This window comes from Bos taurus, chromosome 10 (assembly GCF_002263795.3).
Source record: "Bos taurus isolate L1 Dominette 01449 registration number 42190680 breed Hereford chromosome 10, ARS-UCD2.0, whole genome shotgun sequence".
In the NCBI taxonomy this organism is placed as follows: Eukaryota; Metazoa; Chordata; class Mammalia; order Artiodactyla; family Bovidae; genus Bos; species Bos taurus.
In genome coordinates this window covers 37,372,601-37,386,825 of record NC_037337.1, presented here as the reverse complement: position 1 = coordinate 37,386,825, position 14,225 = coordinate 37,372,601, and the positions used below count along the sequence as shown (strand labels likewise).

The 14,225-nt window shown below is 42.5% G+C and overlaps 1 protein-coding gene across 1 annotated transcript in view; it reads left to right on the top strand.

Moving 5' to 3' along the window:
- Positions 1 to 7,305: 7,305 nt before the first annotated feature.
- Positions 7,306 to 14,225, top strand: part of EHD4 (EH domain containing 4) — an 83,913-nt gene continuing 76,993 nt past the window's right edge. Inside the window, exon 1 of the mRNA NM_001192053.1 lies at positions 7,306 to 7,634. Coding sequence (NP_001178982.1) covers positions 7,402 to 7,634 — 233 coding nt within the window. The 5' untranslated portion in view covers positions 7,306 to 7,401. The remainder of the gene's footprint in view (positions 7,635 to 14,225) is intronic.

Sequence of the window (14,225 nt, the reverse complement as noted above, 5' to 3'; positions counted from 1 at the left end):
CTCAGTTCTGCTCCCTGATCACTGTACCCTCCTTAAAGCAATCTCATCCACACCCAGAATTTCTACTCCTGCGTCTATTTTGAAAACTCTCAAACCTTTATTTCTAGCCAGGGTAATGTCCTGAATTCTTGATTCATGTATTCAAATTCTGTATCAGTTAGCATTGCTTTTACTACATAACTGAAAAGATCTAAAGAGGCTTAAAGATCTAAAGATCTAAAAGATCTCTATTTCTAATCAGGGACCCAGCTCCTTTCAGCTGTTGCTTCTGCCATCCTCAAGTTTTCCTTCCATATGGTAGTTTCCAATATGGCTGTTGCACCTCTACCCACATTCTAGGCAGCAGAAAGGATAAAGGGGTCAGAGCATATATCATGTAGCATAATGTTTTCAGGTTTGATCCAGATTGTGGCATGTGACAGGATTTCTTTCCTTTTTTAAGGCTGAATAACATTTCATTGTATGTATATATACACATTTTGTTTAAACGTTTATCCATTCATCTATCAATTGACACTTAGGTTGCTTTAACCTCTTGACTATTGTGAGTGGAGCTGCTATGAACTTGAATGTACAAATATCTCCTAGAGGCCCTACTTTCAATTCTTTAGGATATATACCCAAAAATAGGATTGGTGGATACTATAGTAGTTCTATCTTTTTTGGAAGAACTGCCATCCCGTTTTCCATAGCAATTGCATGGATTCACTTCTGTCATCTGCTTTTTTCCACTTAAAAATATATTCTGAGCATTTTCTCAGGTGATTAATACTCTTCTCATATAACACGATTTTCAGAGACTACATAGGAATCCATCATCTGCTTAACTAGTCTTTTCATGGGAGAACAACCAGGCACAGCTTTTCACTGTTATAATGATACGCTGTTAGACATTCCTTAGATAAGCTTTATATTCATTATTCCTTCAGGATAAAATTCCTGAGAAGTGTGAGCATTTCTAACAATTAGGAAAGGTATACTTGACATCATAGACTGTGCATAATTAAAGTACACGATTTGATGAGTTTCAGCAGAGGTATACAACTGTGAACCATCACAACAGTCAAGGTAATGAGTAAACCCTTCACCCCAACAAGCCTACTCATGCCTTTTGTATCCGTCCCTCTGCTCCTCCCCTGCTGGGTCATGTGGTAGGTGCATGCTTCACTTTTTAAAAACTGCCAAACTGTTTCCAAAGTGATTGTTACTAGCTTACATTCCACTGGTAATGCATAAGAGTTCTAGTTGCTCCACATCCTTACCAACAACTGGTATGATTCAGACATTCTAATAGGTGTATAATGGTACCTTGGTGTGGGTTTTTTGTTTTTGTTTTTTTTTAATTCACTTTTTTTTTTTTTGGCCATGTCACACAGATTGCGGGATCTTAGTTCTCCAGCCAGGGACTAAACCCAGGCTATGGCAGTGAAAGCTCAAGTCCTAACCACTGGACTGCCAGGGAACTCCCTGTTTTCTTAATATTGAACTTTAAGAAGTCTTTATGTTTCAGATGCAAGTCCTTTATCAGATATCTGAAAATATAGTCTCCTAGTCTGTGATTTCTTTTCATTTTGTTTACAGTATCAAAGGTCAGGAGTTTGTAATTTTGATCATCTAATTTATCAATTTTTTTCTTTTATGGAGCATGCTTTTAGTATCATCTAAGAAACCTTTCCCTACACAAGTTCACAAAGGTTTTCTGCATTGTTTTGTTCTTTACATCTTCATTTATAATCATTTTGAGATCACTTTTACAGATAGTGGAAGGTATAGATCAAAGTTCATCTTTTCACACATGGATGTCCAACTAGCATTATTAGTTGAAAAGACTTTCCTTATCCATTGAATTGCATTTGCATTGTGTCAAAAGTCAATTAACCAGTATGTGTGGGTCTGTTTTTAGACTCTATTTGTTCTTTTGATATATTAGTCTATCTTTATACCAATATCGTGCTGCCTTGATTTCTGTATCTTTACAATGAGTTTTGAAATTAGGTAGTGTAAATCTTCCAACTTTGTTTTTTTTTTTTTTTTTTAAGTTGTTTTGGCTATTTTAGATTCTTTGCATTTACATGTGAATTTAGAATCAACTTGTCAATTAACAAAAATAAAAACATGCTAGGATTGCACTGAATATGTTTATAAGTTTAAAGAAAATTGACGTCTTAGCAATATTGAGTCTTCTGATCCACAAGCATATATACATACCCACAAGTATATATTTCCATTTGTTTAGACCTTCTTTATTTCTCCCAGAAATGCTCTGTAGCTATCAGTGTACAGACCTTGTACATTTTAATCAGATTTACCCCTAAGTATTTAATATATTTAATGCATTGCAAATTATATTGAGTTTTTAGTTCATTGTCCAATTATTCATTGCTAGTGTATAAAAAATAGAGGTTTTTGTCTTATACCTAGCAATCCTGCTAAACTCATTAGTTCTACTAGCTTTTTTGGTGAAGTAAGTGTGTGAAAGTCTCTGTTGTGTCCAACTGTTTGCGACCCCATGGACTATACAGTCCATGGAATTCTCCAGGCCAGAATACTGGAGTAGGTATCCTTTCCCTTCTCCAGGGGATTTTCCCAATCCAGGGATCAAACCCAGGTCTCCTGCATTGCCAGCGGATTCTTTACTAGCTGAGCCACAAGGGAAACCCCAGTTTTTTTGGTAGATTCCTTAGAATTTTCTACATAGATGGTCATATTTTCTGCAAATAAAGATGGTTTTACTTTTTCTATCCAATCTAGATACCTTTTCTTTTACTTGCTTTATTGTACTGACTAGAATCTTAGTAGGATGCTAAATGGGCTTCCCTGGTAGCTCAGCTGGTAAAGAATCTGCCTACAATGCAGGAGACCTGGGTTCAATCCCTGGGTTGGGAAGATCCCCTGGAGGAGAGGGCATGAGAATCCATGACAGTATTCTTGCCTGGAGAAGCCCCATGGACAGAGGAGCCTGGAGGGCTGCAGTCCATAGTGTTGCAGAGTCAGACAAGACAGATCGAGTAAGCACAGGCACAGCACAGCATGTTAAATAGAAGTGGTAAAAGCAGACGTCTTTGTCCTGTTTCTGATCTCAGAAGGAAAGCTCTCAGTCATTTCATCTTAAGTTTTATGTTGAGAAGCAGACGTCTTGAATGTGCATTTTCAAGATTTTTGGTAAGTATGGACTCCAGAAAAGTGCCAATTTATACCATCTCCAGCAATGTATGAGAAGGTACCTTTTCCTGCTGCTGCTAAGTCACTACAGTCGTGTCTGACTCCATGCAACCCCATAGACGGAAGCCCACCAGGCTCCCCTGTCCCTGGGATTCTCCAGGCAAGAACACTGGAGTGGGTTGCCATTTCCTTCTCCAATGCGTGAAAGTGAAAAGTGAAAGTGAAGTCGCTCAGTCGTGTCCAACTCCTAGCGACCCCATGGACTGCAGCCCACCAGGCTCCTCTGTCCATGGGATTTTCCAGGCAAGAGTACTGGAGTGGGGTGCCATTGCCTTCTCTGGGTACCTTTTCCTACACCCTGGCTAACATTAGACATCATCTTAGAAAAATAAAAGTCTGTAATTCTTAATGTTACCTGTTCATTTAAAATTTGTTTATCTGATTGTTAATGGAGATCAGCGTCATTTAGTTTACAGGTCAACTATATTAGTTTTTCTAGTTGTCTATGTCCTTTGCTCATTGGTCTAATTGAGTATTTTCTTTTTTAATAATTTCATATAGATTTTTAAAGTTTAATTCCTTAATTAAATTTAAATATATATGATATAATATGTCTGTAGTATTTTACCCCATTTGTCTTTTGACCTTTACTTTGGTTTATGGATTTTTTTTTTAATGTGGACTGTTTCAAAAATCTTTATTGACTTTGTTACAATATTGCTTCTTTTTTAAGTTTGTTTGGCCCCGAGGCATGTGGGATCTTAGCTCTCTGACCAGGGATGGAACTGCACTCCAGGCGTTGGAAGGTGCAGTCTTAACCACTGGACTGCCAGGGAAGTCCCTGTTTGGTTTTTTATATATATACTACTTTTAATAGAATTTTTTAGAGTACTTTTAGATTCACAGCAAAATTAAGTATAAAGTAAAGAGAGTTCCTATGTATCCTTTATCCCTGCAATACAGCCTTCCCACTATTGACATCCCACACAACCAACATCCTGCACCAGAGTGGTACATACGTTACCATTGATGAACCTAACCTACACCGACACATCACTGTCACCCCAAATCCATAGTTTACATTAGGATTCACTCTTGGTATTATAGATTCTATAGGTCTGGACAAATGTATAATGATATATATCCACAATTACATCATCATACAGAATAATTCCACTGCCCTGCTGTTGCTGCTGCTGTTAAGTTGCTTCAGTCGTGTCCAACTCTGTGCAACCCCATAGACAGCAGCCCACCAGGCTCCCCTGTCCCTGGGATTCTCCAGGCAAGAACACTGGAGTGGGTTGCCACTTCCTTCTCCAATGCATGAAAGTGAAGAGTGAAAGTGAAGTCGCTCAGTCGTGTCTCACTCTTAGCAGCCCCATGGACTGCAGCCCACCAGGCTCCTGCGTCCATGGGATTTTCCAGGCAAGAGTACTGGAGTGGGGTGCCATTGCCTTCTCTGTCCACTGCCCTACAAACCTTCTATCCTCTTCCTACTCATCCTTCCCTCCTCTCTAACCCCTGGAAACCACTGATCTTTCTATAGTCTCCATAGTTTTGCCTTTTTCCAGAATGTCATACTGTTTCAATGATACAGTATATAGCCTTTTTAGATTGGCTTCTTTCACTTAATAATATAGATTTAAGCTTCCTTCACATCTTTTCTTGGCTTGGTAACTCATTTCTTTTTAGCTGAATAATATTTAATTGTCTAAATGTACCACAGTTTATTTATCCATTCACCTAGATAAGGATATCTTAGTTGCTTCCAAGTTTGGGCAATTATGAATAAACCTACTGTAAATATTTACATGCAGTTCTTATATAGACATAAGTTTTCAACTCATTTGGGTAAATACCAAGGAGAGAAAATTCTGAATTATATGGCAAGAGTATGTTTATAAGTGTTTGTTTTTTATTTATTAAAAAAAAAACCCACATTGAAGTCTTTAGTTTTTTGCTGACAAAGCTATCAACCTTTTTTCATAATTTCTATCTTTGGTTTTGATTAGAAAGGCTTTTCCCTTCCAAAATTTTACAAATCTTCAGTAGCTTCTGAAGTAGTAGTTCTTCTAGTAGGTCTATGGTTTTATTTTATTTTTACATTTCAAGCTTTGTTTTACTTTGATGAGGCAGCTATCTAACTAGATTTTTTTCTTGGCTTTCTTGTCACTTTCTTAGTCACATATAGCTCCCTCTAAATGTTTTATCCACAATTCCAAAAAAGTTCCCTTTTTACAAACAAGAAAATTGAGGCAGAGAGACAACTCATTGCATTCAAGATCACATAAGTGTAAGTGTTAGTCACTCAGTCATGTCTGACTCTTTGCGATCTCATGGACTGTAGCTCACCAGGCTCCTCTGCCCATGGGATTCTCCAGGTAAGAATACTGAAATGGGTTGCCATTTCCTTCTCCAGGGGATCGTCCCAACCCAGGGATTGAACCTGGGTCTCCAGCACTGCAGGCAATTCTTTACCATCTGAGCCACCAGGGAAGCCCCTAAGATCACATAGCCATTAATTTATATAGTCAGAATTCAAACCTAGGTCTTTTGATGCCAAATCCTGTTCTTTCCACCACAGCCCTGGTACTCAAATTATGATCTATGAACAAGCAGCATTGGGCAACACCTGGGAGCTTGTTAGAAACACAGTCTTAGGTAACACCCCATACCCACTGAATCAGAATCTGCATTAATATCAAATGTGAGAAGTCTGTTGTGACTATTTCCCCCAGATTAGAATACATCAGAATCATCTGGGAATAGTTGTTGAGCTTCATCCTTCCCCAATATTTTAACTCAGTAGGACAGGGGTGATGACCAGACATCTGCATTTTAACAACCATCTCAAGTTTTCTTATGCAGGTACTCCCTTCCCCACCATCACCAGCACCACACTTAGAGAAATGCACAGAAACAGAGACATTCTAAAACTGTAACGTAGGACACCAAAAGTGATGGCTGATTATTTCTCCCTATCTCAGTTTAGATATATCCTTTAGTTCAGTTCAGTCGCTCAGTCGTGTCCGACTCTGCAACCCTATGGACTGCAGCACGCCAGGCTTCCCTGTCCATCCAGCTCCTCGAGCTTGCTCAAACTCATGTCCGCTGAGTCGGTGATGCCATCCAACCATCTCATCCTCTGCCGTCCCCTTCTCCTCCTGCCTTAAATCTTTCCCAGCATCAGGCTGTTTTCCAATGAGACAGTTCTTCACATCAGGTGGCCAAAGTATTGGAGCTTCAGCATCAGTCCTTCCAATGAATATTCAGGACTGATTTCCTTTACGATTGACTGGTTTGATCTTGCAGTCCAAGGGACACTCTAGAGTCTTCTCCACCAATGTATCCTTATCACCTGAGAGACTGTTACAGGCTAACAGTAACTCTTTTTATGTCAATATGTGGCAGTGAGGTTGTAATAATGAGGATAACTAAACCTTCAAATTTACAGAAAATCACACAAAGAAAATTAAGGGCAAAAAGCCTTCACTCGATTCAGAAGTTTGTGGAGGCAGCGTGGAGAAACATTTACCCAAGTAGATTGAAGTCTACTATCCCAACTTCAAATTTGGTCAATTACGTCTTTGAGTCAGGGTTTCCTCACAGATAAAGTCAGAGTAATAATAAGCTGCCAGTAGGTAGAAAGAACTCTCCTGTTAACTTTTTTAACTTTTGTCCCCAGCATCGTAGGGCTGGGATGAAAAACATCCCAGGAGACTAAGCAGCCTCCAGAGGCGCGCGCGCGCGCGCGCGTGTGTGTCTTTCTTTGCCGGCTTGTGTGAGTATGTTTCTTTGCCAGCTCAGATTTGCCCAGAAATCTACGCCACCTGGCTAGAGGTGGGGCGCGGGCAACCAACCACACCCGGCCCCTCGGTTCGCCGGGCTGCGCTGGCAAGTTAGAGAAACACCCTCTTCCTCGCCCAGTCCTCCAGAAAGACTCCGTCATCAACAATTCATTAAGACACTCGTCTCCATTGGCTGGCGCCTCCACTCGCGCCGGCAGCGGTCCAATGAGAAAGGACTTGAGAGACCCTTCTGAATAATGAACACGCTCCCGTGACGTAGCGACCGGAGACTGGCTGAGATGGCGCGAGGCGGGGCCAGCTCGGGTGGCGGCGAGGGCTGTTGGGGCTGCTCAGTTCCAGCTGGGGCGGGTCGAGCCCGGAGTGGGGTCGGAGCTCGGGACCGGCACTGAGAGGGCGAGCGCGGGGCACAGACGAGCGGGCAGGCGGCAGGATGTTCAGCTGGTTAGGGCGGCAGGCGGGCGGGCGCGGAGGTACGGGCGCGGACCCGGTGCAGACCGTGACGGGTGGCCTGCGCTCACTCTACCAGCGCAAGGTGCTGCCGCTGGAGGAGGCGTATCGTTTCCACGAGTTCCACTCGCCGGCGCTGGAGGACGCCGACTTTGAGAACAAGCCCATGATCCTGCTGGTGGGCCAGTACAGCACCGGCAAGACCACCTTCATCAGGTAACCCTCCCCGCCCCCTCCGCCCTCCTGCCTGCACACCTGTCCCCGTCACCTAGGTGGAGGCCGTCGTCCTCCCCACGTGCGCGCCTGTTGTCACCAGCCTCCCGCCAGCTTCCTGCAGCGCCCCCTTCTCCTTCGAGGAATCCCCTCTCTGCCGCTTTCTCCAGCATCGGCGCGGCCTCAGGTTCCCCGTGTGAGCCCGGTGCCCGGGTGTCTGAAGCCCTACCCCGGGACCGGCCGCCGAAGTGAGGGCAGGCTCTCCCTACGCGGCCGAGAGGGTCCTCAGAACCTCCCCCGTCTCTGCGTACTACGAGCCCTGCTTCCTTGCGTTTGGAAAGGCACTCCTCTGACTGGCTTTATTTATCTTGTTACCCTAGCCTGGGAGCCCCGGGATGGGAGGAAAAGCAAGGCTATAATAAGCACCTTCTTGACGAGCGAGTGAGACCAAGGGCTGGAAATGGGGACAAAGGTGTGGGGTATCAGAATGGATCATTGAGTCAAGTTGGGAAGTTAAGTCCCAGCACAGTGCCCGGCGTATAACTACTTACTGAATGAAAGAATGGCAACAGTAGAGGGTATTGCCCACGCCCCCTTCCATTGCGGCCCTGCATCCCGCCCCCAACACTGTGTTCAGGGGGACCGAGTAGAGAGGCCGCCTTCATTCAGCTCGTGCACAGCCTCTCTTTATCCTGCCATAGGAAGTTAGCTGTGTGTAGCCGCCGAACCAGCCAGCGCCCAGTGGAGCTCAGGGGGAGTGTCATATTTCTACTGGTTAGTTTCCATTTCTTAGGTGGGTCATTCCCTTCTCCGTCACCCTTGACAACTGAAAATATTTGTCATGCTTGCCATGTCTCCAAAAGCAAACAATTACTGTGGATGCCTTGACATTCAAATCATATAGGTCCCTCGGAAGTGATTTTTAATGGGAAATAATTTGCATTTTGTAACAGATTGCTTTATTAAGAGGCTATTTTACTTTTAAAGCAGCTGGCATATTAAGACTCTCTTTGGTTAGGAGACTTGTTTTCCTGGGTTAAACTGTGTGTCCATTGAAACAAAGTGATCATTTTAGGTTTTGGGCCAAGGTTTTGGAAATTGTAAGTTTCTTCATCATTGATGATCAACAGGTGTTCAGAAAACTGCATCTATATTTGGATACATGCCATTTCTATTAAGTAGCGGCCTCTTTTTCTGGGTTCCAGTGACCTACAGTTCCTAAAAATATAGTTGTTACTACAGAAAATAGGTTCCATCCAAAGCTGCAGCTATACAATGAATTAATTCAGCAAAGCAAATAGACTATATTGAAATATAGTTCTCGAAAGTAAGTTGAATGTAAAGGAAGATGAAAGAAAATACTTTTAAATTGCTTTATTTGGTGTTTATTTGTAAGCTGAAAATAGTATTAAATATGTCACCTAAGACACTCAAAATGAACCTAGAAATATTACATAAACTGATACCTTGAAAGATATTGTAAAATACACTTCAGGGCTCAGTAATACTAACCAATTTAAGTATATAGGCCTATGAAGCATTATGTAGCACAAGAGTAGGAGGTAGACCTTTTGAAATATACAGATAAAGGATAAGAAGGTAAGCATTGTTATAATTAAAATAGTCTCAGCATTGGTGATGGCCTATTCAGAGCACCCTGAGTAGTTCCTCCCATCTGTCCTTGCCATTAGATTGTGTGATTAGGGAGCCCCTGTTAATACTGTGTCAACCTGGATATTATTTGGTCCTCTCTCTGCTCCCACAGCCTGGATAATAAGCAAATCTAAGGCAGGAGAACAAACCCACGGAAACATGTATCCATCTTTTTTTCAGCTTACTGTTTTTCTGTCTCATCATTTGGGGGAACTTTGTGGCATAGCTAAGCATAGTTTGAAGAAGGATTGGGAATTTGGTGACTCTATCCAAGGACTTCCCGGTGGCTCAGTGGTAAAGAAATCACCTGCCAAGCCGAAGACACGGGTTCGATCCCTGGGTCACTCCAGTATTCTTACCTGGGAAATCCCATGGACAGAGGAGCCTGGTAAGTTATAGTCCATAGGGTCGCAGAGTCAGACACAACTTAGCAACTAAACAATGACTCCATCCAAATGAACCACTTCTCAGGAGGCCCTGGAGCCCCCATGTGCAACACTACAGTGAGAAAGGAGTCACCCTATCAGGAAGTCACTTGCTCTTGAGACCTTCCCTGGCCTAAGTGACTTGGTTGTTAGGCATCAGACACAAAAGTGGACCTGTGAGGGCGGAAGAAACTCGGGGTATACCAGAAGGTTGGTGAGGCACTGGAGACCTGAGTTTGATTTCAGAGTGGGGCTAGGAGGAAAAGATTCAGCTTCTGGAAGGAAATACCCAAACAAAAGGGCAGCTGCCCTCTAGAGTCCTACCTGGTACTGGGGGCCAAAAGTGTTGACCCAGGTGCTGACCATCCTGGAACCTGCCTGCATCTGTGGCTGTCTTTTCTCTGAGGCTGGTCAGTGCCTGGGTGTTTTGTTTCTAGCCCGTAAGCACTGGAAGCTCATAATTGGCTATAGGATGCACCTGTCTGCATAGTCAGAGATTCTTATCCACCTGGCTTCTTGCACATCCCCAGAGGTCACTGGTTACACAGAGCCTGCACTAATATAGAGGGAAACTTCTCTCCTTGGGAAGTCACTCAGCCAAGCCTTTGATATTCATTCCACCTTTGACGAAACGTTACTCTTCCTTCCTTTGGTCGTATAACCGGGAAGAATTGAGAGCCCCATTGAAACATGGTGAGCCAGGACTTTCACCAAGAGTGTGGCGTTTTAAGTGTGTCCTGTGTTCTAATTAAAAGGTCTCCTAGGGACTTCCGTAGTGGTCCAGTGGTTAAGACTGTGCGCTTCCACTGCAGGGATTGCGGGTTCCATCTCTGGTGAGGGAACTAAGATCCTGCATGCCATGCGGAGTGGCCAAAAAAAAAAACAAAAACCCTCCTAAATAGAGTGGATGGAGAGTCTGAGTGTCAAGAAGCTATGCTCACTATGGAAGATGACCATGAGGGGCCCAGATGCAAGGAAGAGGATAGATAGAGTTTCAATGGACTCTCCTCACATGGGTCACAAAGCTGGCCCAGAACTTCAGGAGATGTTTGTCAAAGTCCTTTTGGGGTAGAAGCAGAACAGTCTATTGTCTCATTGACAGTTTTATTTCTCAGAAGACTGAGGATGCAATGGGAGGAACTGGTGCTGCTCTGCCTCTGGGCAGCAAGAAAGAATTGGCCAGAGGAGAAGAGATGGGCATGGGAAAAGTGGCCAAGTCGTGGTAGACTCTTTAACAGCCAATGAAAGCTGAATATTGGCCTCAGCCAGACCTGTGTCCAAAACCTGAGGAAAATAGATTTCAGAGATTCCCCCAGAAAATCCCTGGGCCCAGATGCTGTGAGGGAAGACATTTCCCCTGAGAGGATGTGAGGTTCACCAAAAATCAGTTCAAGCCACACAATTGCAACTTCTGATTTTTAAGAGCTCCACCTTCTCTCTTCTTCCTACACTCTTGTCCTGTTCTCTCAAAAAAATTTATTCTAATGAGGAAAAAAGAAGGAAGTATAGGTTTTTAAAGGGTTGAGAATAAGGCAAGAAAAAGGGATGGAAGGCATGTAGATTGGAAAGAAGTAAAAACATCTCTATTCACAGAGAACATGATCTTGTATATAGAAAAATCCTAAGGATTAGAAAAACCCTTCAAGAACTCTTCAAACAAGTTCAGTAAGTTGTCAGGATACAAGATTAATATACAGGATCAGTTATATTTCTTTCCACTAGCAATGAACAATCTGAAAATGAAATTAAGAAAACAATTCCATTTATAATAGTACTTAAAATACTTTAGGAATAAATTTAACAGAAGTAATGCAAAACTGTAAAACTTTGTTGAAAGAAACTAAAGAAAACCTTAAAAAAAAGGAAAGACATTCCAGGTTCATGGGTTGAATGACAATGTTTTTATTTTTTACTTATTTATTTATTGGCTGTGCTGGGTCTTTGATATTGTGCAAGGGCTTTCTCTAGTTGTGGTTTGTGGGCTTCTCACTGCAGTGGCCTCTCGTCTGGAAGCATGGGCTCTAGAGCTCACGAGCTTCAGTATTTGTGGTGTATATGGGCTTAGTGGCCCCACAGCATGTGGAATCTTCCAGCGCCAGAAATCAAACCTGTGTCCCCTGCATTGGCAGGCAGATTCTTAACCACGGGACCACTAGGGGAGTCCCGACAATATTTTCAGAATGGCAGTAATACTCCAAGTGATCTTTAGAGTCACTTGCAATCCCTAGCAAAATCCCAACTGCCTTCTTTGTAGAAATTGACAAGCTGATCCTAAAAATTCACATGGAATTGTGAGGGGTCCAGAATAGCCAAAACAATCTTGGGGGAAAAAACCACAATATTCAATTTCTCATACTTCTGATTTGAAAACTCACCACAAAGCTACAGTAAACAGGAAGGTATGACACTAGCATATGGAGAGACACATAGGTCAACTGAATAGAATTGAAAATTCAGAAATAACCCAATACGTGTTTGACAAATTTGTTTCTACAAGGGTTTTAAGACAATTCAGTGGGGGAAATATACCTTTCAACAAATGATGGTGGGACAGTTGGATACCCACATTGCAAGAATGGAAAGTGACTTCTGATGGGCATAGGGTTTCCCTTTTGAGTGATAAAAATGTTCTGAAGTTAGATAGAGGTAGTTAGTTGTACAACTTTGCAAGAATACTAAAAACCACAGAATTGTGCCCTTTAAAAGGGCAAATTTTATGGTATATAAATTATATCTCAATAATATTATGAACCAATTCAGTCTTTCAGTATTAAGCATCCTATGATTTAATTTCCATAAATTCTACAGTTAGTGCCCATCAAGTAATTTCTGCATCTGTGCAATAATTTAAAATGAAAATGGATGCCAGAAAGAAAACACAAAAAAAGTTGAAATAAGCTAAAAGAAAACCAAGGACAAAAGGAACTAAGGAGTAGACCTGAGAAAAAGCAGTGTACAGATAGCCACCGTGCAATCCCTATTTGTTTTTTTCTTTGTATATCCTTGTCAGTATATAAACATTCATTCTTCATAATGCTCAGGTTAATAAAATCACAGTGTGATGTTCTCCTATAAAATGCTTGATAAAGCAGTTATGTTTTAAAACTTTAAATATTAAATATAGCATTAATAGGGAAAACGCAGGCAGGGGTTCCATGGACAAGGATGAAAACAAGGTTGGTGGATAATACGAAGCATTAAGAAGCTGAAGTGAGGGGGCTGAGACAATATGTCCCCTCAGACAATTAAAAAAAAAATGCCTCAGACAATTAAAAAAAAGCCTTTTTAGGTATGATCAGAACAAGAAAAAGAATCAGGAAGTGATAGGGTGAAGCCTGGAACTCTTCTTGGAATGTTAACAAAAAGCGGAACTACTCAGCTATTATTTTGCTTCCTCCTTTTCTCTCAAAGAAAGTGCTCCAGAGATGGTAGAAGGGAGCCCAGGCGTGTTTGAGAGGGACTCAAACCAGACAATGAGGAGCTCTCTAGGGCCTGCCACAGGCAAGACCCAGGAAATACCCAGGTGGATAGATGGATGGGAGGTCCTTGTAGGAAGAGCTTGCTGCTGCTACTGCTAAGTCACTTCAGTCGTGTCCGACTCTGTGAGACCCCATAGACGGCAGCCCACTAGGCTGCCCTGTCCCTGGGATTCACCAAGCAAGAACAATGGAGTAGGTTGCCATTTCCTTCTCCAATGCATGAAAGTAAAAAGTGAAAGTGAAGTCGCTCAGTCATGTCTGACTCTTAGTGACCCCATGGACTGCAGCCTACCAGGCTCCTCCACCCATGGGATTTTCCAGGCAAGAGTACTGGAGTGGGCTGCCATTGCCTTCTCCTAGGAAGAGCTTGCAGTTGTGCTCAAAGAAAACTGTGTTCTGTGATTTGTAAGAAATAATGAAGAATATGAAAAGTATCAGAAAGTTGGAAGCAGGCAAATGTTCGGTTTTCAAAAAAGGGAAGAAATAGATTTTAAGGACAAAGCTCTACTCTATTCCTCTGATAAGCTCTGCTGCTAAGTCACTTCAGTCGTGTCTAACTCTGTGCGACCCCATAGATGGCAGCCCACCAGGCTCCCCAGTCCCTGGGATTCTCCAGGCAAGAAGACTGGAGTGGATTGCCATTTCCTTCTCCAGTGCATGAAAGTGAAAAGTGAAGGTGAAGTCGCTCAGTTGTGCCTGACCCTCAGGGACCCCATGGACTGCAGCCTACCAGGCTCCTCCATCCATGGGATTTTTCAGGCAAGAGTACTGGAGTGGGGTGCCATTGCTTTCTCTGGATAAGCTCTAGATTCAGCTATTAAAGAGAAATAAAGGTACTCAGTAGAAGCCAGGCTGGTTCACCCATTAAAAAAGAAAAAATCCTTTAGGGAAACACTGGGGGCCCAGTTGGGTGGTTCTTACCCTTATTCAAGTGCTAGACCCCAAAAATCATAGTCTGTGTGCCAAATACCATGCCTTTTGCAGATCTTTCTGAAATACTGAAATATTTAATTTTCACTGTATAGACTGTATTTACA